The sequence below is a fragment of the Nipponia nippon genome, unplaced genomic scaffold (genome assembly GCF_047370975.1).
Source record: "Nipponia nippon isolate SJK-2023a ecotype South Korea unplaced genomic scaffold, ASM4737097v1 scaffold_25, whole genome shotgun sequence".
Classification (NCBI taxonomy): Eukaryota; Metazoa; Chordata; class Aves; order Pelecaniformes; family Threskiornithidae; genus Nipponia; species Nipponia nippon.
The window spans coordinates 1953556-1978163 of record NW_028262342.1 but is presented as its reverse complement, the minus strand read 5'-3'; the positions used below and the strand labels follow the sequence as shown (position 1 = coordinate 1978163).

Genomic DNA, 24608 nt, shown 5'->3' with positions numbered 1-24608 from the left:
TCCCCCTCTGTGCCACCTCACTGAGGATGAGGAGGAGCTGGGAGCATCTCCGTCCCTGCTCCCACACACAGACTGGGGCTGCGCGGGGGTCGGAGCTGCCCTACATGTCCCCGTTCTCCTGGTCATCGCCCCCAGGGGATGTTCACCCCCAGAGCCAGGTCCTGGAGGGCCTCCAGGCGCAGATAACACACGTGCCAGCTCCTGCCTCCACCGCAGGCAGCGCTGCTCCTCCAGCCCCCGTTGCAGACACTCGCCCCAATCCTACACCAACATCTCCAGATGATGCGGAGGTGCTCAGAAAACCCGCCCTGCTTCTACGTGGCTGCCACCTGAAGGGGACGAGTTCAGTTCACAGCCACAGCGATACCCCGATGGCATCCCCAGTGCTGGCGGATCTCATCCAGTCCCATCCATCCCGTTTTCTTCCCCCCTTTCCTCATGTTCCCTGGGGCTGGATCAGTCCTGGAGAAGCCAAACGAGCTACAACAGACAGGAGGAAAGGGAAGCAGTAGCCCTGCTCCCCTCCAGGCCTGTTACTAAGCTAGTATCTGGCAGCTGAAATCGTCTGGGGCTGCTGGAAACCTCTGATCCCTCTCCAAGGAGGGTCTCCAGACTCCCAGTACCCCCAGTACTGGCTTCCAGACTCCCAGTACTGGCTTCCAGACTCCCCGTACCTCCAGTGCTCAGGATAAGCCACCAGCAACGTTGTCAGGGCATTAGACAGAGGAGCAGACACTGTGTCTTACCAGTCCATGCACTCTGTAAAGCCAGTGTGTACTGGTTGAACTGGTCCAGGATGGAAGTTCACCTCCACGATGCTCTTGAAGCACCTGCGGGCAGCCGTGCCCTGAGCAAGCGCCTCGCCGGGACTGGTGCTGGATGGAGGAAGGGAATCAGAGGATGAGGGGAGACAGAAGGACGATGGCAGTGACAGCAGAGGGAAGGACAGAGGCATCACTGCCCATGGGCGCCAACAGCCCCAGTGCCCATTGCTCTGGCTGTCTGCAACCCCAAACCTCAGAGAGACCCCAAAGCCCACCCCAAGAAAGGAAACAGAGGCAGAGAAGAGACTTGGTGAGAAGAGATTTGGTAAGAAGAGACTTTTAATCGGACTCCGTTACAGCTGTTACAGGGTTTCTCTCGACTGCCGAGGAGTCCGGCCGGCATGGCACGCGTGGTAAATACACCGGCTACGAGGATACATGGGACGAGTTACTACGAGATCTGTGCTTTTACCTGTACAGGAGGGTTTTGCCAGCGTTGTGCTTGGCCGCAGGGGAAGCGGCCGCATCCTGCGTGCTGCCGTGGCTCTGCCCGGGCTGTGCCGTGTCCCCCCCGGCCCCCGAGGCCACCCGGCTCCGCTCCCCGCTCCTGCCAGCGAGACCCAGGCTGGGGGAAGGACGGGGGACAGGAGGAAGGCAGTGGGAGTTGCTCCAGGGAGGTGCTGGGGTTTAACGTGACCTGCCGGGGTCTGGGTGGGGGCCGGGAGGTGAAGCGGGGGCTATTTTGGAGGGATTGAGGGGAAGGGGCCAAGGGACACCCAGGGACGGTGTAAATCAGCAGGGTACAGCCAGCTCCAGCCATCCCCATCAGGGTCAAGGGCAGATCCAGCCCCCAGCGGCGGCAGAGCCCAGTGCTCGGGGACAGAGAGCCCGATGCTCGGGCACAGAGCATCCCAGCTCCAGCCCTACGGGGACTGCGCGCACCCTCGGGCACCCTCCTGCAAAGCTCCTTTCTGCCCTGAACACCAGCCATCCCCTCTCCAGACCCACTTCACCCCTCCCCAGCTCTGTCCCCAGAGAGGGGACAGGGGTTTGACCCCTCCTGATCTACCCAGCACCTCCTTGTCCCCCAACCAGGGTCTCCATCCTGCTCCAAGCAACACGATCCGGGCTGGGAACCGAGCAGGGAACTGATGTGGGGGGACAGGAATATCAGCAGCGGTTCCCCCCTCCTTCTCCCACTGCCTGGAGGAAAACCAAAAAGTGCCTGTGCTCACAACTAGCAGCTATTCCCTGTGCCTCTGTGGAGAAAAAGAGGAAAAAAAGTGATTTCCAGGGCTAAAAGCCACGGGGGTTGGCCCGGTCTGCAGCCCAGGACCCCGAGAAGGTGCGTGGAGGGAGAGCCTGCCCCGGCGAGCGGGAGAAACCCCCAACGCAGGCTCCCAAAGTGACCGAGTACAGGGAGAAGTGAATCCTAAACAAAACACACCCGCGCACACGTACACACGCACACCCCCACGCACGGCATCTACGGACGAACACGCGCACGCTCACACGGCGACGACACGGATCACTTAAAATTTAACACGCATCCCCCCCCCCCCCCCCCCAACACCCTGTGTCTAACACCGAGCAAATGCCACGAAGAAATACAGTATTTCCACGGATAAAAATAAAGGTGTCGTCCCTCCTCCTCCTCTCTGTTGGATCCCCAGGGCAGCTGGACCCCCTGGGGCAGGGTGGGGGACGGCCACTCATCACGCACGAGAAATAAAAAGGTAAAAAGATGTCCCGATATACAATGAGAATTGATCTGTACAGCACTGAGAATGAAAATATGTCACGGGCCACTTTGGAATACATTTTGTCATTTAACAGCATTTACAGTGACATTTACAGAATAAATATACAATAGAAATAGAGAATCTCTAGGTTATTATTCCATCTCCTCTCTCTGTATATATTTTATATATATATAATATAGCTTTTTTGTTACCTTCTTATTGACTTCGCCTCTTATTGATGCTGCAAGAAGAGGGGAGGAAAGCAAACACCTCCCTGGCTGGTTTGGGAATGGTGATGGGAGAGACGGAGGGCCGGATCCTTCCCCCCAGGGTTCGAGGAGCATCACGCCGTGGGAGCGGATGGGACCAAGCACGTCGGCTACGGGAGGTGTCCTGCTCCCTTAACTCCATGGGAGCTATGGTGGGAATCCGGCCCCCGGGCTCAGGGGCATCGGGACGGTGATGTTGGGCAACGGTTTGGCTCATCCTCTGTTTTGCTGGTTGTGTGGAGGAAACCGGGGACAGAAGGAGAAGTAAGAGATGGGAGGGAACATCTTGCCTAATGATGGGGAGATGTCATGAGTCTTGTGCCTCTCCCATTTGGAGATGATGCGGTGGGGTTATTTCTGTGTCCCTCTGCACGGGCGGGAGAAGGAGAAAGACAGCGGTGGGGATGGTGAAGTGGGGACCACTGGAGGAGAGACAAGAGCATGGCTGACCCTGACCACACAGGGCTGGTGCTTCTCAGAGCCATCAAAGACCGAGTGCTTCGTTTCAGTCCGTGCCTCCATTCCCCCCCTGGAGAGTGGCTAACGAAGGGCCTGGGCTAATTGTCCAGGAAGAGTCTCCAGGTCACCAGCCAAGCCCATGGAGAGGGACTATAAATAAAGGGTCACAACCCACAAGAGAAATGTCATTGTGGGGGACCTCCTGGCCCCAGGGATGCTAAGAGAAGTCAAGGATGGACCGGGTACTTTCTGCCTTTGCCTCCCAGCCGAAAGGAGAATCAAGGTGGAAGAAAAGCCATTGATAGGAAAGCAAAGGAGAGAAGGGCTTGTGGGCAAGCACCCACAAACTTGGCCTTCAGACTGGCTTGAAATACCATCATGCAGGATCTAAGCCCAGCAGGACCAAGGATGAGGAGCTCCCTTGGCTTTTGGAGGCCGTAGCAACGTGCTGAGAGGGAAAGAGGCTGCAAGCAGGCTGCTGCACCATTGTCCCCACGGGGAAAGGAGGAAGATGCCACATAATACTGGTACCCTTGACAGAAATGCTTGGCTACATGTAGGATTCAGGAAAACAACCCTCAGTCCCAGTGGGAGAGACTCTGAGCTGGGAGATCCCAACCGTTCCTAGATAGCATGGGGAGAAACAACGTAAGGTCACATTAATCTGGTCCCCGGAAAACATAGATGGGCACACGATAGAGGCCCCTGGGCTCTAAAAAGGGTTCACCAGCCTGGATCAAGGGCTAGCGGGGACACTGGGACTTGGCACTGCTGCTGCTCAGCAGACCCCTGCTGTCCCCAAGAGCTGGTTACCCCCATCCGAAGGCTGGTGAGCCCCTGTGGAGATGCGACGGGAGGCAATGCAGACCCCCTGGCTCAAAGCAATGAGAAATGAGGACGTACGTCCAGAGATAATCACTGCCCAGCTCACCTCAGCTGGTGGGTGCAAGGGAGGTAAGTCAGGGGGTGGTTTCCTGAGAGCTAAACCAGGACTGTGGTCGGACTGGATGCCCCACAGCTTCTCTGCTTGTCCCTCTGGGACATCTAAAGAGGGTGGCAAGAGGAGACTATCACCATGCCAGGGATTTTGGTTCAGCAGAGCATGCCACACATCAGGAGTAATTCCAGGAGAGCACTCCAGACCCTCATCACGGTAACCCTATCCAGACCCCATAGATGCTCGCACGTCCAAATCACCCACACTTCAGAGGTCCTTCTGCCACTCAGCACGATAACTGCCTAACCACGGAGCATGCTGACCACTTCATCCCACAGACATGACATCTCCGCGTCTCAGAACAACCCACAGATGCTGTCCCCATGCTGGTGGTAACAGAACAGATACCAAGGATCCACCATCCACTGTCTCACACATTGCAACGTCTCAGCCAGCCCTGCACTGCTCCCTGCCAACCCTGGTCAAAATCTGGGGGTTATTTGGGTGTGTCCACAGCTATAAAAACCTACAGGAGATACAACAACAACAACGATGGTGACAACAACAGCACCTTTTTGTGCTATGAACATCGATGGTTAATTGTGCTCGTTGGAATAAGGCCATGACTCCTCCCGGCTAAAGGACAACAGACGGGGAGGGAAGAGCGCTGGGTTACAGGAGAAAGCGTGGCGGGCTTTCCACCTGACACCAGGTCCTTTTTCCAACCATCAGCTGCTTAGAAAAGAGAGATTCTTTGCTTCAGATTTGAGCTGCGTGAGAACAACTCTTGGAAAGATATTGCAGCGTCTCCTGTTCCTCCTCCCGTCCCCAAAGGCAAGCGCCGGGGGATCCTGCCTTTCAGCCGAGGGTTGTCGGAGGAGTCCTGCCCCTCCCGCAATCCCTTCTTCCCGATGTCATCTTAGAAATGGCTGCTTTTGGTTACGATTTTAAGAGGGGTTTCTTCTTCTTCTTCCTTATTAATTAATTTTCCTGTTGCCTGGACAGCCAGGATCCACTCCCCAGTGACCTCCTCTCCCGGTGGGGGTGGTCGGCAGGCAACCATCACAGTTCAGATTCAGGGGTGCTGGCCAGTAGGTACCCACTCCCGTATCGTCCGTTGGGGGCACTGCTCATTTCCATGGGGGAGTTGCTCCCGGGACCCAGGTAGGAACGGTGCGTGGGCATGGGGGACGGGGTCTCGCTGGGCACTTTGCTCAGGATGAAGCGGGTCTCATCGTTGTCTTCCAAATTGGAGATGTCCTTCATCATCCGGCCCTTCTTGTAGGTGACAGAGAGGGCGTTGGAGCCGTCCGACACGAGGTGGAACTGCCGGAGGATGAAGACCAGAGGCAGCGGGAGGGATGCCAGGATGATCAGAGAGATGAGGATAGCCATGGCCCAGGTTGGGTAGAAAAGGAACTTTTCTGCAGCCTGGAAGAGACAGATATTAGTGTCAAGGGGTTGTCACAGCAAAGGTGATGCACACCAGGTACAAAGTCTCCTAAGTGCTAGGCAATTCCCGCTGCCTCCTGCTAGACTTCATCCTCAGGGGCACCACGTGAAGCTATCAGAAGGTGGGTTCAAAGCAAGGAAAAGGACATGGTCCTGCACACAGCGTGTAGCTGTGGGAGCAAACCAAAATCCAAGCTCAAACTTCAGCCCATGGTCAGAGCTCACTGGAGACTTCTGGGCAGTGTGAACAAACCTGATTGCTTGCAGAGGATGAGCGGCCACAGGCAGGACGTCTCCCAGCAGGAGAGGGGAGAAGAAACGAGCAGAGTTGTGAAGAGTAGGGTGGTTGGCAGCTTCAGCTGCCCCCTGCTCAGCCTGGACCTGGGGTGGAGGTGGCTGCAGGGAAGGGAGCTGTGCTCACCTCCTCTCTGATCCATGCGCTGTAGCCCGGGGGGCTGACTCCCAGCTGGATGATGCTGGCGGTCATGAGTACGGCCATGCAGATGGGAGAAACGTACTTCCAGGTGTAGTAGTAGAACTGATAGGGCCGGAAACCCAGCATTTCCGTCAGCTCCTGCATGAACCTGCCGAGAAGAAGAGATGGGACCATGCGTTGCCCACCTTCAAGTGAGAAATTCCCTCCCAGGAGCCCCCATTGTAAATTATGCTCAAGGTAAAGCCTGAAGAACCACCCAGCTGATCCAGACAAGCATCTCAGTGCCTATAGGACTGGTTGGGAATCTCCTAAGGAAAAGGCCATTTGAGCATTATCCAGAGCCTCCTTTGCTCTGGCCAACTGATGAACAACAAGAGCAGGCACTGATGGGAACAAGGTCCCCTTCCAGAAGGACCTGGAAACCTCAGACAAAAGGGTAATCACAAGTGACAGAGCACCACAACCAACAGTAGATACCCACTAGAAGAACCTGCTCTTGGGGCTGGGTTACACCTAAGGCAGGGCAAGAGGATCAAGGTGAACTGAGTTCCTGCCTCTTTAAGGTAGCTGCCCCTGGGGCATTTGCTCCATCAGAGCTGGCCTCCTGGGGAAAAAGTCATATGGAAAAGAGCTGGAAGGAGGAGGTTTTTTTAGCCAGGAGTTACAGTGCAGTTATTCTTTTTGTTGTACAAACGCCTTACTTCTTGGTGCCGTAAATCCAGGCCACAGCGATGTTCTCCAGGATGACCACGACCGTAAGTGGCAGCGTGGCTGAATAATCATCAAACATGGTGACAAAGTAATTCCCAGAGCGCTGCACAAAGATCAGGCCCACCAGGAAGGCGAAGATGCAGGAACCAACTGTGGGGAGCAAACCTGCATGGTCAGCAGAGCACCCCAAGGGGAACCAAGGCCTCCACCACAAGGTCCATTCCCTGCATTAGCAGAGCCCAGTACACGTCCACCATGTCCACACTCTTCTGGAGTGACTCCCCAGGGCAATGGGGACCCTCCATCCCTTCCCCAGGAGGTTGCAGAAAAAAGACCTCACCTGTAAACACTTCCTTCCGCACCTTGAAGGTGTCGATGATGGGTGTAGTGATGCCTGACATGGTCCCGATCATGCTCCCCAACCCCAGGTTTATCAGCATCAGGAAGAACATGACGGACCAAAACGGTGAGGCTGGGAAGTGGGTCATGGCTTCTGTGAAGGCAATGAAGGCCAGGCCGGTTCCTTGCACCGACTGTTCAGGGGGAGAGAGGACCAAAAGATGAGAAGAAACATGTCAGGGACCCAGCCTGCAAGCCCCTGCGTGCCTCTCGTCTCTCTCACTCAACCACTCTTCAAGGAAAGAAAAATCCAGTCTGGTACCCCAGCCTGGAAGCGGTGGCGACCCTGCTAGGCTTGCTATGGACAGACCTTTCCCCCACCCCAGGAAGGGCCACCGTCTGCTGGGGAAGACCACAGGGACAAGGAAGCCCCATCCCTGGAGGGTCTCTCAAAATAGTTTTTCCAGATCAGTGTGCCAGGAGCGACACAAGTAGAGCAGCTCCTGCCAGGGAAAGGCAATGGGGTAGGTGACCTCCCGGTCCTACCAGGAGTGCCACCAGGTACCTTGTTGAGTTCGTCCTCCAACAGGCAGGCATCCAAGCCCAGTTCTTTGAAGTGCCCCTCTTTCACTGTCATGATCACCCGGTACATCTCATTGTAGTCTTTGGCAGTGAGGTGGGAGAAGTTCACATGGGGTGGGATGAGGTCATGGCTCAGCACATTGGTGTTCAGGTAGCCCAAGATCTTCTCAGCATTCCTAAAGGAGAGCAGAGCCTGGTCACCCAGAGATGTCCCCTTCCTCCCAGGGTGGAGCACAGGGCCTGACCATGCAAGCCCTTTGCCCCAGGCACATGAACCTCCCTGGATCACGTTACCCAAGTCTCAATCAGAGGACCTCATTGCAATTCCCCAACGTGTAAGTAAGCATTCTAAAGCACAAGGCTGGGGAGGAGCGGCTGAGGGAGCTGGGGGTGCTCAGCCTGGAGAAGAGGAGGCTGAGGGGAGCCCTTATTGATCTCTACAACTACCTGAAAGGAGGCTGGAGCCAGGGGGGGTCGGTCTCTTCTCCCAAGTGACAAGAGATAGGACAAGAGGAAATGGCCTCAAGCTGTGCCAGGGCAGGTTTAGATTGGATATTAGGAAAAATTTCTTCCCCCAAAGGGCTGTCAGGCCCTGGCCCAGGCTGCCCAGGGCAGGGGCTGAGTCCCCATCCCTGGGGGTATTTAAAAGACATGTGGATGTGGTGCTTAGGGACATGGATTAGTGGTGGACTTGGCAGCGCTGGGTTAATGGCTGGACTTGATCTTAAAGGTCTTCTCCAACCTAAATGATTCTATGATTCCATGAGTGCATTAAGCCACATGACAGAGGATGCACATGGGGGCCCACCAGGGAACAGGCTCTCTGTGCTTCCTTCTCAGGTTTGTCTCCTGCTCTGGGACTCCACACTGCATGGCCCAGATTTTTATGGATGCAGCTCACTGTCTAAAGATAACACTAGGTGCACAAATTCACCTTCCTCCAGCTGCTTCTAGGGTACAGCACAGCAGCTCCCTTAACCTGGCAGACAAATGGACCATACGATGAGCGGAAACTGGGGGAAACCCAGGTGATGTGACCAGACACATTGGATTTACCCTCAATTTGCAGACTAAAAGCCCATCTTAAGGCTGTATGAGGTTGGAGGAGCTGAATACCCAGCTCCCTCAGCTACGATGGGATACCTCTGGAGGTCTTGACCATCAGGAGCTTGTGTACACCAAAACACAGTATCACCCAGCTCCAGAGCACTTACTCTGTTTCCTCCAAAACCACCACAACCAGCAGTAGCAAAGACCTGCCCACCCCAAATGGAGAAAAAGCAAATCTTACTCCACCACACATTTCTCATTCATGATGTTGGCCTTGAAGCCCAGCACAGCAAACACAACCAGGGTGGCCAGGACAGACGTGAAGAAGTTGATGAAGGAGACGAGCGTGGCATCAAAGTGGCAGTTGTTGTCCTGCTTGTTGTAGCTGGAGAAGGCAATGACTCCTCCAAAGCCCAAGCCCAAGGCAAAGAAAACCTGCGTAGCTGCCTCCCGCCACACCTGGGGGTCTAGCATCTTGTCCAGCTTGGAGGGGAGACAGAAGAAGAAGTTAGGTGGTTTGGTGGCCCCACAACTCATCCCAGTGGAACCAGAGCTAAATTAAAAGGCCTCTGAGACTACAACCTGGGCTGGTGTTGGAGCAGCCATGGGCATGCTTTGATCTACCACAATCAGGTCTTGCATTACCCAGCACTCATAGGTCCTTTTTCTTTCCCACAGAGGGGAAAACTGAGGCATGGAAAAGGGCAGGCAAAGATTTGAACTGACCATGTCTCTGGGTGCTCCATCTGCCCCAGGGCCCAAGCTGGGTGCCCGATCTCCCAATGCAAAGCCCTACAGCTTCCCGGTGGACCACCCAGCTGCCCTGGGGAGCTGGTGTCCATGTCCCCCAAACCAAGGGAGCCACGTGCTGCTCAGCAATGGGTCTCCATCCTCCCCTGGCCATCTCCTGCCTCTGGGGAGCCTGGAGCACTTGAAATCAAATGTCTCGGCTGGTGGGTTTGTTTAACCTCCTGTCCCCCCAACCACATCCCACCTCTCCTGTGAGCCAGAGCTGCGGGCCAGAGGCCTCCAAGCATCATTCATCAAGAGGTCATAATTAATATCTTCTAACAGCCTCGCTGGCTGAGCTGATTCATCTACATCTCTGCTTAATTAATTAATTAGCTGGTTAATTAATGGATGCATACCACCAGTGGAGGTTTTGCTGCCAGTCAGCATCTTCCCATGAAGTCTTTAAATATATCGCCTATAAATATATACCTCCATGCCCCCACCCTCGTGTCTGGGCACCTCTAGGTGATGGGATGATGCTAAGGCTCAAAGCAGCTCCAGGGTGGTGAGTTCGCGAGGCTCTTGGCTGTCCTGGTCATACCCCGTATTTAGGGTGCTGCTGGCACATCCTGATGATATATCAGGATCTCCGAGGTAGTTTGGAGTTGGTACGCTGGTTTTTGGGGTGGGGACCATAAGGGAAAATAGGGTGTGACCAGCTGGGAGGAGCTGCTTAGAGTCTGCTGGGCTTGGAGACTCTTACCTTGGGTGTGAACATGTGCATGATCCCATCCACCGCCCCGCGCAGCAGAAGTCCCCGCACCAAGAAGCAAACCAGCACCACGTAGGGGAAGAGCGAGCTGAAGTACATCACCTAGGGCAAGAGGGAAAGAGCACGGGCACTATCTCATTTACTGCCCACTGAACTCAGCCACCTTCCCATCCAACCCAAGGACAGCTCAACAGGGGTGAGAAGGGAGGGTTACCCTCCTCAAAATGAGGTCTGCTCCTCAGGCAGTGCAGGATGCTACAAGTGCTGAAGCTCTGGCGTGCACCAGGGGATCGGACAGTTGACGGCCCCCAAACGCAGGGGCTGGGCAGGCGATTTGGTTAGCCTGATGTGGCCGAGCCCTGGGCTGTTGCTGCAGGTGTCTGCTGGACTAAACCTCTTCCCTACACCCTCTTTTGATCTTATTCTGGATTCCCCCCCGAGATGGGCCCCAACTCTGGAGTGGGTGTGAGCATCCCCCAGGGGACACAGCATCCTCCAGCCACCCCAGATCAGGGCAGGAGAGCGTGGCCCAGGCAGGAGGTTTCTGCCTCGACGACAGACCCCAGCCGGGCTCAGGTGGCCACCGATACCCACCTTTCCCGAGGACTGGATGCCTTTGATCATGGCCAAGCCAACAAGGCTCCAGGCCACCAGCAGACACAGGGTCATCTTCCAGTTGAGCCCTCCGCTCTCCGAGATGGAGTTGGAGATGTCCAGGGTCTCCCGGTACCAGAAATAGGTGGTGGCCGAGCTTCTCTCACATTCAGTCTCCACAACTGCAACCAAGCAGAGGCAGGGGAGCGTGAGGGGGCTGGGGGAGAGTCACCCACCGTCTCTTGGGGGATGACCATCAATTAATGTCAAAGACCTGCCGGAGCCAGCCAGGGAAGGCAGGCACCCCTGGAAACTAAGGGACAGGAATTAATGGGGCTCATTTTTAGCAGGAAAAAGAAGGGCTAGGACATAAAGCCATTGTCAGGTGAAAATAAGATGTTAAATACAGGGAGGTACATTTGTGTTTGCTATAAAACTTCCAAGAGTGTCTCAAGGAGATGCTCAGACGCTATTAAACACCATTAGCTCCATCAGTGTCTCAGTCGGGCACCAGTGAAGCAGCCAGGTGAGCTCTGCCTGGCTCTCACTGCCTCCTTCCATGGTCCTGGGTCAGATCCTGGCCCCGAGCACCAAGGCAGCCTGGAGACCCAAGCTCTGGATCCCCAAGCTCTGGATCCCCAAACTGGCCTCAAATCCCATCAGTGGGGACAGACCCCGAGGGAAGAGCATGGGAGAGACTCGTCCAACCCAAGGGAAACATCTCCATACGATCGAGGCAGCTGGACCAGACAGGACCCAGTGCCCCAGGAGACACCTCAACCTCCGGTGCCCTCAACCTGTGATAGCTACAGATGTTGGGGGTCCCCAGTGTCCCACAGCCCCCCTTCCCTGGGAACTGCTCCCTCCCAGCTGAGCCTCCCCCCATGCCAGCGGCCGTCCCTTACTGGCCACTGAGCCGTTTTTCACGATGGGGCACTCGCTCCAGGGAAGAGGGTACTGGAAGGACTTAAAGAAGTAAAAGATGCTCCAGCCGATGATGACGTTGTAATAGAGACCAACAAAAAAACAGACCTGGGGGGAGGAAGGAGGACATGGTATTAAATCTCAGTGCAGCGACACTGTCCCCAACACACCTCCCGCTGGGCAGGGGCCCAGGGGAGCAGGGCTGTTGGGAGCAGGGGATGGACCCATTCCCACCCAGCCTTAAACCCACAGGTGGAGCTGGAAAAACTCCCCTCGACCTCTCAAACCTCCACACGGAGCCCCTCGAGGTTTGCTTCCAGGCCACCCCCCCACTTTGCAGCTTGCAAAGCCGTCCCATGCCCCCTGAGGCGGGGGTCCGAGGAGACCCATGGGTGCACTCACGAGGCAGCTGGCGTAGCCGATGCCCCCCAGACGAGGACAGATGTAATTCCAGACGCCGATGCTGCCCCGGCGGATCCGCTGCCCCACCGCCAGCTCCAGGAAGAAGAGGGGGAGCCCGATGATGATGAGCAGGACCAGGTACGGGACCAGGTAGGCACCTGGCAGAGGAGAGAAAGCTCATCATGGACCCGTCTCTGCCTGCTCTCATGCAGCCAAGGATGGACAGATAGGGATGGACAGATAGGGATGGACAGGCAGGGCAGAGCTGGGATGGGCTCTGCCGGGTCCAGCGGTTCATTGGCAATGGATCTGGGAATGCAGCTCAGTGCTTGGGCAGCAAAGACAGGCACGGAGAGGAGCAAACACACATGCTTGGAAGGGAAGGGTGCAACATCCCCTGCCGGTGTGGGTACATGCGGGATAGACCCCAACACACCTAAAGACACACCGCATCCATACAGGCACATCACCCTACGTGCAAGGAGACACCTCCGTAAGCCAACCCATGGGGACACGCACATGGTCCCAGCCGTCTCAGACACACAGGCAGGCAGGAGCCCTCCTCTTCACCCAGGTCCTGCCTGCACACGCGTGTCCGAGCACAGCCGAGCCCCCCGCACCGGCACCCCGCATCCCCGGCGGCAGCATTCACCGTGCCGCCTGCCGCCCAGCACGCAGTGAGGTCCTCTGGTGGGGTAGAAACAGCTCGAATTAGAAACATGGTTAATCTCTCCCTAATTGAGGAGGCCGGAGAGAAATTAGCAGTTCCTGAAGCATAACCAAATGACCGTAAAGGATGCGATGACTCACGCTGCAGCGCCCGGCTGATGAATTACTCCAGCCTCCTGCCCGTGGCTGAGGAACGGGCTCGGGAGCGTGTGGCTCGCTCCCGCGGGGCGGCAGGCGATCCAAAGGCACATGCCGGAGCCCGGTTGCTTTGAGCAAATTCCCAGCTGGATTTACACCCTGGTGACAGCCACCACCCCCGGCCGCGGGCAGGACCCGTGGCAGCTGATGCTGCTCGGAGCAGCGGTGCTGCAAAGCAGTTCAGGTGGGGAGATAAATTAAGATGCAGTGGCCCAGGGAGATTAGGAGGACGAAAGGAGAGGCAGAGAGCAGGGCAGAGCTGGAGCACGGTGTAATTCAGGAAGGACCATGAGCATCCCATCTCTGCAACGCCCTCCTGGGCATCCACATCACGACCCGCGGACGGATGGAGCATGAGACAGACGGACAGATTCAGATGCAAATTTCTCCAATATTGGAGATTTTCTTCCTGTGATCTCTGGAAAGATGGGCACCAGTTCATGCCAGCGCATCGCCGTGCCCGGCAGCACCAGCGTGGAAGCGCGGTGGGCAGCGCTGCCAGCCTGTGCCGGCTCCCGGCACACCGAGTCCTGGAAATTTGGCTCCAGCCCATCTTGCTACCAGCACGCAGCCATTCTCCCCCGCAGACACCCGCCTGGGGAGCAGGAGAGAAAGCAGCAGCCACCACCACATCCCGGGGCTGCTCAGCACACCCAGAAGTGGCCTGTCCATCACTCCCCAGCTCCTGCGTCTGTCTGTCTGGCACCAGCCTCGCAGCCCGGTGGGAACCCCAGCTGGGGGCCAAGAAGGTTAAACACGGTGGGAAGAAAAGGCAGAAAATCAGCATCTGCCCCATGGGAGAGGGGAGATGATGCCACCTGGCCAAAAGAAAAACTGCAGGAAAGCTCAGCAATCTGCTGCTCAAGACAGTTCCCAGCTCTGTGCCTCAGTTTCCCCATCTGTAAAATAGGGGCAATGCTTGGGGCAGCTTGGAAAGCCTTTTTTGAGACCTGCTGCAGGAAGACGTTATACAACAGCAAGGAGCTCCTAAAACCAGCACCTTGTCCCAGTCCCTGCCTGGCTCCGTGCCCCTGGGTCCCACCGCAGGATGGGGCCGAGCTGCCGGGTTCAAACCCAGCACGCCCGTCTCCTCCGCTGCTGCGGGTCTCAGGGCTGTTGTAGGTTCAATTCCCCGTCCCCACTTCACATCCCAGCTGGTCTTTTATCTAAAAACACTTGCTTAATGCTCCCCACATACAGACAGCAAATTCAGCCCCGGATTTGCTAGGGAATACAGCAGGATGAATCCCAGCCTGGGAACACAAACTGCTCCTCCTGTTACCCAGCGCCTGAGACAGCCGAGGCTAAAGCCCCACAAACACACGGGGCAGCAGAGACCGCGGCATAAGCGGAGAAATTTTCATTCATTGCACTAATGACAGTTGTTGACTGCTGTGCCAGTGGGGAAACCGAGGCACAGCTGAGTTTAGTGCTTACAGAGAAGTGGGACTCTGGATCTCCAACCTGGAGCTGGTTCCCAATCTCATGTAATCAGGAAAATCTGCTTGGAAGTCAGAGGCCAGCTGCAGAGAGCTGTGTAATGAAGCCAGCAGGTCCGTATCGATCTATCCCAGCCCTGAATTTACCCCAGGCTCTGCCTCCGACCTCCTTCAGGCCATGCGTACAACCCTCCCCGCTGCATCCGATGCACACGCGCACCGGCACGTGCAACATCGCTGACGCGGGCGTTCGAGTCCCGCGACGCCTGCGGCTGCTTGCTACAACCAAGACCGCGCTGAGACCCCCCCATTGGCTTTGCAACGCAGCGAACACACCGCGCAAAGCCGTGCTGCGCCGACACCGAGCCTCGCCTGGACCCAAACTAGGGCGCTGGGAGCTAAGTGTGCCAGCGGCTGGGGAGATGCTGGGATGCGGGAGCCGGCCGCAGCGTGCTCCAGCCCAGCCAGGAAGGGAAGGCGATGGGGGTGTGAGCAGCCCCGGGGTGGGAAGTGCTGACTGCACAGGTCTTCGTTTGGGAGAATGACTCATCGTGAAGATGACACCAGAGATGTTTTAATTATTGAGAGCATTGCAGGTTTGCCAGCTCCGGGGCTGGGGGCATGCCGAACGATGCAGCGCCGGGAACAAGGCGAGAGCGAGGGGGAAGAGGGGAGAGCTGGGCTGATCCTGGCTTCGTTCAATGCCGTTCGGCAGGGGCTGCTTCCCATCGCTGCAAAGGTCAGTGCTGCAGGGGAGAGGCCTCCAGGGCTGGGCTTGGATTAATGATGAGCAACCTGCTCTCTTATCAGTGTCATGAAGGGTGTCGGGTCTCAGCACAGCTGGAAGAGACCTGGCCCTCTGGGCTGCTCCTGGAAGCCCAAGGAGGCGGCATGGGGTGGGATGGGAGGATGGGCTGGCTGGAAGGAGGGTTTGGGAAGGGGCTGGAGCCTACACGACACGGCTAGGGAAATGGAAGGACACTCTTTTTTTTCCCCGCCTCGTTTCCAAGTTGCCCCACCAGGAATTGGGGGCTACAGTGAGAAATCCTGGCTCCCGGCCTGGGATTCACCTTGACTTTGGAGCAGGCAGGTGGACACCCTTTAGGAAGAGGCTGCCCTGGAGGTTCCTGCATCTCTGCTCTGCTGCACGCACGGCGGCGAGCAGCTCCCGCCTGCCCCTTTCCTCCTTCAGAGCCCAAATGAGCCCCGTCCTGCCCCGGGATCCACACGCCGACGTGCAGCGAGGGGGGACTGGGCCATAGCCCCTTCCCCAAGGGCTGAGCCCGTCCCTGCCCCATCTCTCACCTCCTCCGTTCTTCTGGCAGAGGTAGGGGAAGCGCCAGACGTTGCCCAGCCCCACGGAGTAGCCGATCTGCGCCAGGATGTACTGCAGCTTGCTGTTCCACGCCGGCCGGTTCTCCGCATCCAGCTCCTCCTCTCCATCCTTCTGCTTGTCCCAGGTCTCCCCCGTCACATTGAGGACACTGCGTTTGTAGTCCACGGGCTCTTCGTGGGCCAGCAAGTCGGCCACCGACTCAGTGACATGCTCGCTGCTGTGCTCCCGCTGCGTCACCTTGCTGTTCTTCGGCATCGGGACGGCTCCGCGCGGCCCCGGGGGGCGGGATGGGGCGAGGGGAGAAGATGAGTGTCCCGCAGAGAACGGCACCCGTGTGAGCTACAGCTCGGGCCTCACCTCCTCTTCATCAGCAGGACCTGGGCGGGGAAGGGGACAACAGAGGATGAGTTGGTTTTGCCTTACCCCAAGGGTGCCCTGGTGCTGGTGGAAGGGTCTCCATCACCCCTGCCTTGGGGCTGGGGGATGCTAAGGGCGCCCTTCTCCATGAACGATGGACCCAGAGCAACCCCCTGGTTCAGAATTCATGGAGAAGAGCCTCCCACAACCCACAGGAGGGAATGTCCCTGGGCTGCCAGGGACAGTGACAAGCAACGGAGCCGGTCACATCGCTGTGACACCTCTCTTAGTCTCTAACCACCCCGTTCCCGGGCCAGCAGCACTGCGAGGGCTGACACCACATCCAGCGCTGGCCAGGGCTCTGCCCTCCGTGCCCCGCTCCCTCCCCTCCTGGCCCCTCGGCAGCACCCGGGCTCAGCCCCGCGACAGCTCAGAAGCGCTGGGGGGACAGTGACAAACACCCGGGCTGTCTCTCCATCCCTGGACGTTATCAGGAATGACTTAAAAGCCTGGGAGCCTGCAGCTAAATCTTCCCAGGCAGCTTTACAACAGATAACGGCTGCAAAACAGTGGCAGCCAAGGCAAAGCCATCAATCCTCCCGGCCCCTCCACCTTCCCAGCCTTCATCGTGGGCCAGCCTTGGCCGGGGAGAGCCGTACCGGTCCCACAGCATCCACACGGTTACACCAGTTTGCCCCCCACACCTTATTCCCAAAACCAATGGCAACAGATCCCACGGGTGCGAGGCCAGGCTGGGTGCAGGCAGGGTAATTTTTGGAAGGGAGCGTGGGGTCACCACCGGCGTGGTGAGGAGCGGACATGCGTCACAGGTCGCGTTTGCAAACAGGGACTCCTCCGGCTGTGGGAGCGATCCTGCACGGAGGCCTTTCAGGGGGTGCCCACAACCCGGCTCAGCACTGCAGCGCTCACCCCCACCTCAAAAAGCTTGGGGGCATTCAGGAAACCCACTCTGCTGGGCTGGGGCTCCCCAAGCCGGGAGGGCACCATGTCCCTCCTCGCCATACTGGGAGAACTGGGGTTGAACTGGCAGCTCCCACCCCAGCTGGGACCGTGGAATTTCACCAGCTGGGGAGAAGACACAGAAAACCCACAAGAAACCCCACATCTTGGAAAAATGACTTCCAAAGGGCCACGCTTGCTTCTTTTCTCTCCCCACCATCCCTGCTTCCCAGGGGACACCAGGCTGGTCACCAGCCCCTGGAAGAGCGATGGTGCCATGCCTGAGGACCTGTCCCACCCCAGCCCACCCACAGCATCATTTCACCCTCACCCTGGGGGCTTTCTCCTTCAGTGCAAAGCTCGTACAAGAGCCAGGCGGCAGCTTACAGGTGCCATTGCACAAATAAGCAACCCATCGGCGCAGTCCTTGGGGCGGCCAGCCCTCGGCGCGGGTGGCGGGTCTCTACCAGGATAGAAGATGCAGGATGGGTGATATGGGGTGGACCTCCCGCTGTCCCCCCTAGGCCAGCAGAAGGAAAACTCTCTCATGTTATTCCAGAGCCACCCCCAGATCTTCTTGCCTTTGGACAAACATCCATCTTTCTGACCCAATTTAGCCCCAGGCAAAGCCCACAATCCCAAACCTTTCCAGCGCAGCGGGTTCAGCCCAGGCACCAAAGCCCATTCCCAACCATTGTACCGACGTCCCGACCTCGGTGGGAAGCAAAGAAAGCATCGGCAGCAGGAAACCTCACCCTCCCTCGCCCTCACCTTGCTGTTTTTTCACCCCTGAAGAAAGTTCCCCATTTGCCAAGCCCTGTTCCTATTAGAAAAGCTATTTTCAGCTGTCGGCTGCATCCGTTGCCAGGCAACTGTGTCGGCTCCACATCTTTCCTGGATCCGGCTCCTCCGGAGAAGCCGTTTGAATTATTCTTTCAAGCCTGGCCCAGCAATGTTTAATTTCCTAACAAGCGTTCATTCACGTAAACCGCTCATGGCTCGATCGTGGCAATTACTGGCACGTGGCTGCCCGGGGCTGGAGCATCCTGAGCTGGGAGGGGGACAGGCACAGAAGGTGGGGAAGGGCCTCATCCAGCAGCCAGGAAATCACTGGGATTTCCATCGATTTTGGATCAGGCTCTGTACAGATTAGTGCAGACCTGGTTGAATCACCCATGAGTTGTTTGCTGCTCCCTGGCTGTTCAGCAGCCACTTGAGCTCCTTCTGAGCGAGGGTGACTCAGACCTTCAGGAGGACTCGGCCTCGGGGGCTAAAGCCTCTCTTTATATTAAGGATAGAGCCTAGAAGACCTGGGATCTGCTGGCCGAGCCCCCGGAGCTCAGTTCCCCATGGCGAGGGCACCCAAACTGCTCTCCTGGGACAGCTCAACCCCTTGGAGCAAAGCCTAGGAGATGCCCAGCCCCAGGGAAGGCGGTGCTGAGCCAGGCCGGCGCGATGGGGTCAGGACAGACCCCACAACATCCCTCGCTGGATCTCTACCTCTCCCCCTCCTCAGTTTAGGTCCCCCCCATGTTCTCCTCGGGAGCTGAGAGGCAGCAGGACACAGCGGCCCTTGAGGAGCAGGTTTCTTCAAGCACCTCCAAAGCCCCAGGGGCTCTCAGCGTCCTGGAGGACACCCGAGACAGCAACATTCCCAAAGGATTTGGGGATCAAAAGGGGTGCTTGGCTGCTCGGCTGGGGCAAGGGCTCCCTAGGCATTGGGATGAGATGACACCAGAGGATGAGGGTGGAGGGGCAGAGGTACAAGTCTTCCTCCCCATGGGAGATGCGTCCAAATTGAACAAGAGCAGGGGAAAACCACGGTAGAGGTCCAAATCTTGATCCTGGCATGGCTCTGTCACTGTGTCCCCTGCTGGGGGAGGTCCTGCTGTCTCCCAAAAGGCTCAGCACCAGCCTGGTGATGGTGGTGTTGCCTAGAGGAGATCCAGGCCTGAAGGAGAGAGGACCGTTCCCAACAGCGATGCCGTGAGCGTTCCCAACCTTTGCCGTCCACGTCCCTGCCGGTACCGTGAGATGAGCCCAGCCGGAACCAGCACAAAGCCACCGACCCGCACGGCACGGGGACCCGATCCAGGGATCAGTGAGGTCAACAGGGCTCTTCCTATTGATTTCCCCAGCATTTTGCATCAGCCCCAAGGTCCGCACCCCTCAAATTGGAAAGCACAGTCCAAATCCATCTGAGAAAGGTATTTCCACTCATTTCTTTGATTGAAAAGGGAATTTAATCCAAAATTCATCTACCAAAAATAATAACCACCCTGCGAGAAAGACGAGGCAGATCAGCTGACAACCAGGAGCTTTCCGGGCTGGAGAGAGATAGAAAACCCTTGTCACTGACAGATGGAGATTCAGCTTGTTTACTTAGCCCTCGTGACCTTAATTTTCTTAAATGTGCATTTTTTCTTTCTCTTTAGAAGACAGATTAGGGTCTTGCAGAGCCCATGGCTTGTAATAACCTCGCTTGCGCTGCTGGACCAGGGGTGCCTTTGCACCAACCGCCTTGCCCAGGAAAAACCAGTGTCGATGCCACCCACGCAGGTGCCTGGAGAGGGACCATGGCTTTTCCCAAGGCAGGACCAGGGAAAGGACCGGTTTGTGCTGGGGTCGGTGCCACTGTCTCTAGAGATCACTTGGGAGCGGCCAACAACATCCCGCGAGGCGTTACGAGCGGAGACGTTGGGGAAGGCATCACTGGGTTGTCCCTGGGGATAACTTACCTCCTGCATCTCCCACCGCTCGGTGTCCCTAGGGATCTCCTTGAATGGGATCCCCACTTTCATGGTCCCCGGTGGGTGCCTTCATGTCTTGCAGGACCTCAGCCCCCGTGCAAAGCACCCACCATCCCCTGAGCCCCGCTCCCACACCAGACTCACCGGCTGAGCCCAGGGCTCCTGCTTGCACCAAGTGACCATCCCCCATCCATGTCCCCCCCATCCAGGTGACACAGGGGTGGCCTCGACCACCGTATCCCTTTGCACTGACAGCTCAGGAGCCGCCACTGCAGCGGGTCGAAGGCACATGGCAATGGTTTGCCATGGTCCAACCTGGATTCACCCCACCCAGGGAAGGGGCAGAGATGGAGAAATTCCTGCTTTGCTACACCCAGAGGGGTTAATCCCTGCCCGGAGGCTCCCATCGATCACAGCTGGAGATGGAACCACTCACTGGGAAAAAGCTGCTGTTTGGGATGAGTGAAGACCTCCGGGAGCCGAGGGCACCGCGGCCCCCAGCCCTGCCAGCGGCATCACGAATGGTTCAGCGGAGGAGGGATGCTCGGAGCCGCGTGTCCTGCCTCAGCCCGTCCTTGCTTTCTCGGGAAGGCGCTGGGGAGCAATAACGCAGGCTGGAAACGTGTCAGCAAAGCTTTCAGCTGGGCCTGGGAGCGCCGAGGCGGGCGGGGAGGAGATGGGGATTTACAGCAGGCTCCGAGGAGAGCAGCCACCGGCAGCAAACATGCTCTGGGTCTGAAGGACGGGCACGGGGGGAGATTTCTCATCTCCTGTGTCCAAATGCTACACTTATACCTTGTTTGGGTCCATAAAGGGGAAACTGAGGCAGGAAAAAACACAGGCTGAGACGGGGTGAATTCAAAATGAACATTTAAACCATGGGGCCTCTCTGCTGGTCCCTCCCTACCCCTCCTCCTTCAGCTGTGACCCTCCTGCGCTCAGCTTCCAGGCAAATCCCCAGCAGCTCCTAAAGGAGAGGGGAAAGATGCTCCCAGCAAAACATTCAGCTCCCCAGGCCCGGGAAGGGCCAGCTCACTCCATCGAGGTCAGAAAGCAGGGAAGGGAGGGAAGAGCAAAGGAGCCAGAGGGATTTCAGGATCTCCGGTTTGGGCTGGGAGATCTGAGCATCAATTTGCAGCTCCCCATCCTCCCCGACACACACAAGGCCAGGGAAACCTCGCACCCAGGGCTGGGCTCTTCGGTGCAGATGGGGAAGCTGAAGCAGGGAGGGGAAGGGACAGATCCAAGGTCACCCAGGGAGCCAGAGAGCCCGGGAAGGAGAGGTGGAGGGAAGGAACAAGCATCCCTCCCGTCATCCCTCGCTACGCTGTGAAGCCCAGCAGCAGAGGGAAGGAGGCCTGGATGCACACCCCGGGTTTGAGACCAAATCACGAGAAAACCAGCTCCAGGCCCCTACCTGCTGCTCCCCGCGGTCAGGAGCGCCTCTGCTATGGGAGAGGGATCGCCCTCGCAGAGCGGGTCCTTTGGGAGGTATCCCACCTTCGGGAGGTATCCCGCTCTTACAAGCCACAAGAAACCAAGGGCAGGACCCTCCCAGCAGCATCCAAACCCTGCTTCAAAGCCCCGAGAGGAGATTTTTGCCCAACGCAGAAGCATTGCAGCTCTGATCCCCCCAGCCCTGCTCCGAGCACCTTCCTGCAGCCTCCATCATGCAAACCTCCCCTCCGCGAGCCAAGACCAGTCCAAGACGCCTCCATCTTAAAGCTATTCAGTGCCGGGGCTCGCTCCTCCCTGCTCGTCCTCTCTGGCTCCATGGGGAAGGTTTTTGCCATCTGGGCTCATTAGGGCTGCTCCCTCTCTCCCCTTCATTAAACGATCCCTGTTAATTAGCGCCAGGCTCTCACCGCCCTGCGGAGATGACACGGGGTGAGTCAGGCCCACCAGCCGAGCTGCATCCCGGTGTGCTCCCTCCCTCCCACCCACGCGCGGAGAGGCGCAAACTTTGGACAGGGTCGACGTGAGCAGATGGGAGAGCGCGGGGATGCCTGAGGACAAGGGCACCCGCAAGAAGCTTTACGGGAAACCAAGCTCCCAGCCCCGGCGTTGGGTCGAGAGCAGCCCAGCGGCACGCACCCGGCGTTTCCCCGCCGGAGGTGCTGGAGATGCTCTGCGCCGCAGCCTTCCCGTGCAAACGCTCAGGCCCGCTTTAGCATCATGACACAGGAAGGGTTCACATTCGCTGATGAATCAGAGCTGCCTCCGCTTCTGTCTTACACCTACCCAAGTGGCTTTCGCCAGCAAAAGCGGCCAGATGTTATAAATAACCCTCAGCTCCGATAGAGGCAAGCAGAGGTGGGGCTACCCCCGCCATCGCCACCCGCTCCCCCCCAGAGGTGGGTGCTTCTCCCACCGCCCCCAGCTCAGGTTTTTTGCGCCCCGCGGCGGGTTGGGACGTTACAGCGACTCTTTTCTTTAATAGGTGCCAAGAAGCCTTGGGAAAGGGCAGTTCGGCTGATGGGTCATGAGACAGACACAACAGCACCGGAGGAGGGGAAGCCTTGGCACTTGCGTTTGTCACAAAGCCTACGAGCCCACTGATTCATCGAATTTGGTCTCCTTTCATCTCTCGTTTAATATCATGAAAACATATACAGCTGCAATAGCGTGACACCGTATCAAAGCCAACCGTCATATGATTCCTTCAGGGCTCTGGTTGATTCACCAGATGATCTTTTCCCAGTTAGATCTCCGCGATCCCTCTTAACTCACCCACTCCGGCTGAAGGTTCGTGACCGAACCCAAAACCAGTCCAGGTTTATCCTAAAAGGCAGCAAATGGGCGGCATCCAAATCCCTCTGCAAGCTCTGCTTTTCCCTATTGTAATTCCTGAAGCTGCTGCTACGTTTGTAAACAAACAAGTCCGAATGCAAGCCAGGACGGGGTAAAAGCAGAGCCTCTCCTCTCAGGGCAATGGTTTAGTCTGGATGTGTGTAGGTCAGCATCTGATCTGGGGTAAATTTGATCCTCGTGACTCCAGCTCGGCTCTGGTATAACTCCAGATTCCCTGCTCTGTGCAAGCCTGAAGTAGCAGTGGAGTCACTCCAGATTTATAAACCAAACCCTTTTATTCCTATCGACTTCAGTGGAGCCATCTCCAATTTATCCCAGAGGACAGCTCAGTCCCCTATTTCATTTCTCTTCCAAGCAGCTGAGCTGCAGTCAAACCACCAGCCAGGTTCCTTGACCTAGTCCCGACACCTCTAGAGAGAGATTCGCAAGAAACTCTACGCCCTGCCGAGAATAGCTCAGCTGCCGTGGCATTTCGGGTTTTTTTCCTACCAGGACCAGAAATAGTTGCATCAGCTCCTGCTGGATTCAAACCTCAGGTGCCTCAGACGCCTCAGACACAAGGCACGATCCGAGAAGCAGAAAGATTTCACCTTCTGGGTCCTTTACAAATAGCTGGGACCAGATTTCTCAGCTGGTCTAAGCCCCACGTCCGCACAGTGATACAAATCTGCACCTGGCCGAGACGCCAGCCCGAAACACGCACCTTTGGGCACATCCAGCGATGCAATAAATGCACAGAAGGGGATAAGGACTCCCCACACCCAATACTGAGAATTGCACAAAACCAGGACCCCAAGCCCCATTTTTCTGCCTCAAAGCCAGCCATCTACATTCAGGGAGTGGCATAAAAAAAAAAAGGGGGAAAATAAACCCCCAACACTTCGGGGGCCGGGAAGGAAACCCTCAATGCAGCCGAATGCTTTCTCCTCTCCCAATGTTATTGTCAAGGTCAATCTCGAAGCTGCATTTCTACCCATCCTCAGGCAGCGGCTGGGAGGGGATGAGCCCCCCATCAACCCGGGCCGGGCAGCCAGTGCCACCCCCCCGGGCGGTGACCCCCAGCCTCTCCGGGGTGGCCTAAGCCATTCGCTGTCTCTAAAGGTCCCCCCCAGCCCTCGATGCCACCACCCTTAGGGCCACGCCTGATGCCTCCAGACTTAGGTGTGTCCCCCCCAGTTTAACCCTGAGCACCTTCCCCCAAAAAAGCCCCGACAGCAGCGATGGGGAGGGGGCAAACAAAGCAGGCAGCACCCCAGGAGGCGGGGGGCGACCCCCGGGAGCGGGACCCCGGGGCGGGGGGGAGCGAAGGGAGCAGCCTTACCTCGGCGCTGCGGCGGTTGCTCGGCGGCTCCCGGGCAGGGTGAAATTGCCGCGTTCCCGGGTGAAATTGACCAGATCCCGGCTGAAATTGCCCCGTTCCCGCGTGAAATTGACCAGGTTTCCACCCCACCCCCCCCCCCCTCCCGCCCCGGCGCTGGGAAGGGGTGAGGCCGGTACGCGGCTGCCGGTGCTGCAGGGAACCGGGCGGGCGCCGGGAGAGGAGCAGCCGCAGCAGCCGGGTACCGGTGGATGCTCGCCGGGCGGCCGCTTCCCTTCCTCCCCTCCCCTCCCCTCCGCTCGGCGGATGCGCGCTGGGCTCGGCCCGGCCCCGTTCCCCTTCGCCGGAGGGGAGGTAACTCCGCTCGGCTCCGGGAAAGAAGAAAAAAAAGGAAAAGCAATTAAAAAAAAAAGATTCAAAAATAAATAAATAATAAGGGACACGCAGCCCCTGACGCAGGTTTGAGTCACCAGGGCTGCGCGTCAAAGCTGGGGTGCCGGGCCACCCCCCCCACCTCTCCGAGGGGGGTATTAAAAAAAAAAAAATAATAATAGCAGTGAGTCCTGGCAGAAGGGGTGGGTGCAGCTTTGCCCACCCGGGTGCTG

At 57.4% G+C, this 24608-nt stretch overlaps 1 protein-coding gene across 1 annotated transcript; it reads right to left on the bottom strand.

The window, feature by feature from the left end:
- Positions 1–1085: 1085 nt before the first annotated feature.
- On the bottom strand, positions 1086–24332 carry SLC6A17 (solute carrier family 6 member 17). The gene is made up of 12 exons (XM_087761855.1): positions 24007–24332; positions 15777–16184; positions 12166–12323; positions 11745–11871; positions 10840–11021; positions 10237–10347; positions 8983–9224; positions 7675–7867; positions 7111–7303; positions 6761–6920; positions 6045–6207; positions 1086–5602 (listed from the first exon to the last, which is right to left on the bottom strand). The coding sequence occupies exons 2-12, from the start codon at positions 16060–16062 to the stop codon at positions 5234–5236; spliced, it is 2184 nt and encodes a 727-aa protein (XP_087617981.1). The 5' UTR covers positions 16063–16184; positions 24007–24332; the 3' UTR covers positions 1086–5233.
- Between the last annotated feature and the right edge of the window lie 276 nt (positions 24333–24608).

Coding starts and splice junctions, on each gene's coding strand:
- SLC6A17 (XM_087761855.1), bottom strand. CDS start 16,062: ATGCCGAAGAACAGCAAGGTGACGCAGCGGGAGCACAGCAGCGAGCAT. Junction 11,872..12,165: donor TCGGCTACGCCAGCTGCCTC/GTGAGTGCACCC, acceptor TCCTCCCCCCAG/GTCTGTTTTTTTGTTGGTCT. Junction 6,208..6,760: donor TGGATTTACGGCACCAAGAA/GTAAGGCGTTTG, acceptor TCTTCTCGGCAG/GTTCATGCAGGAGCTGACGG.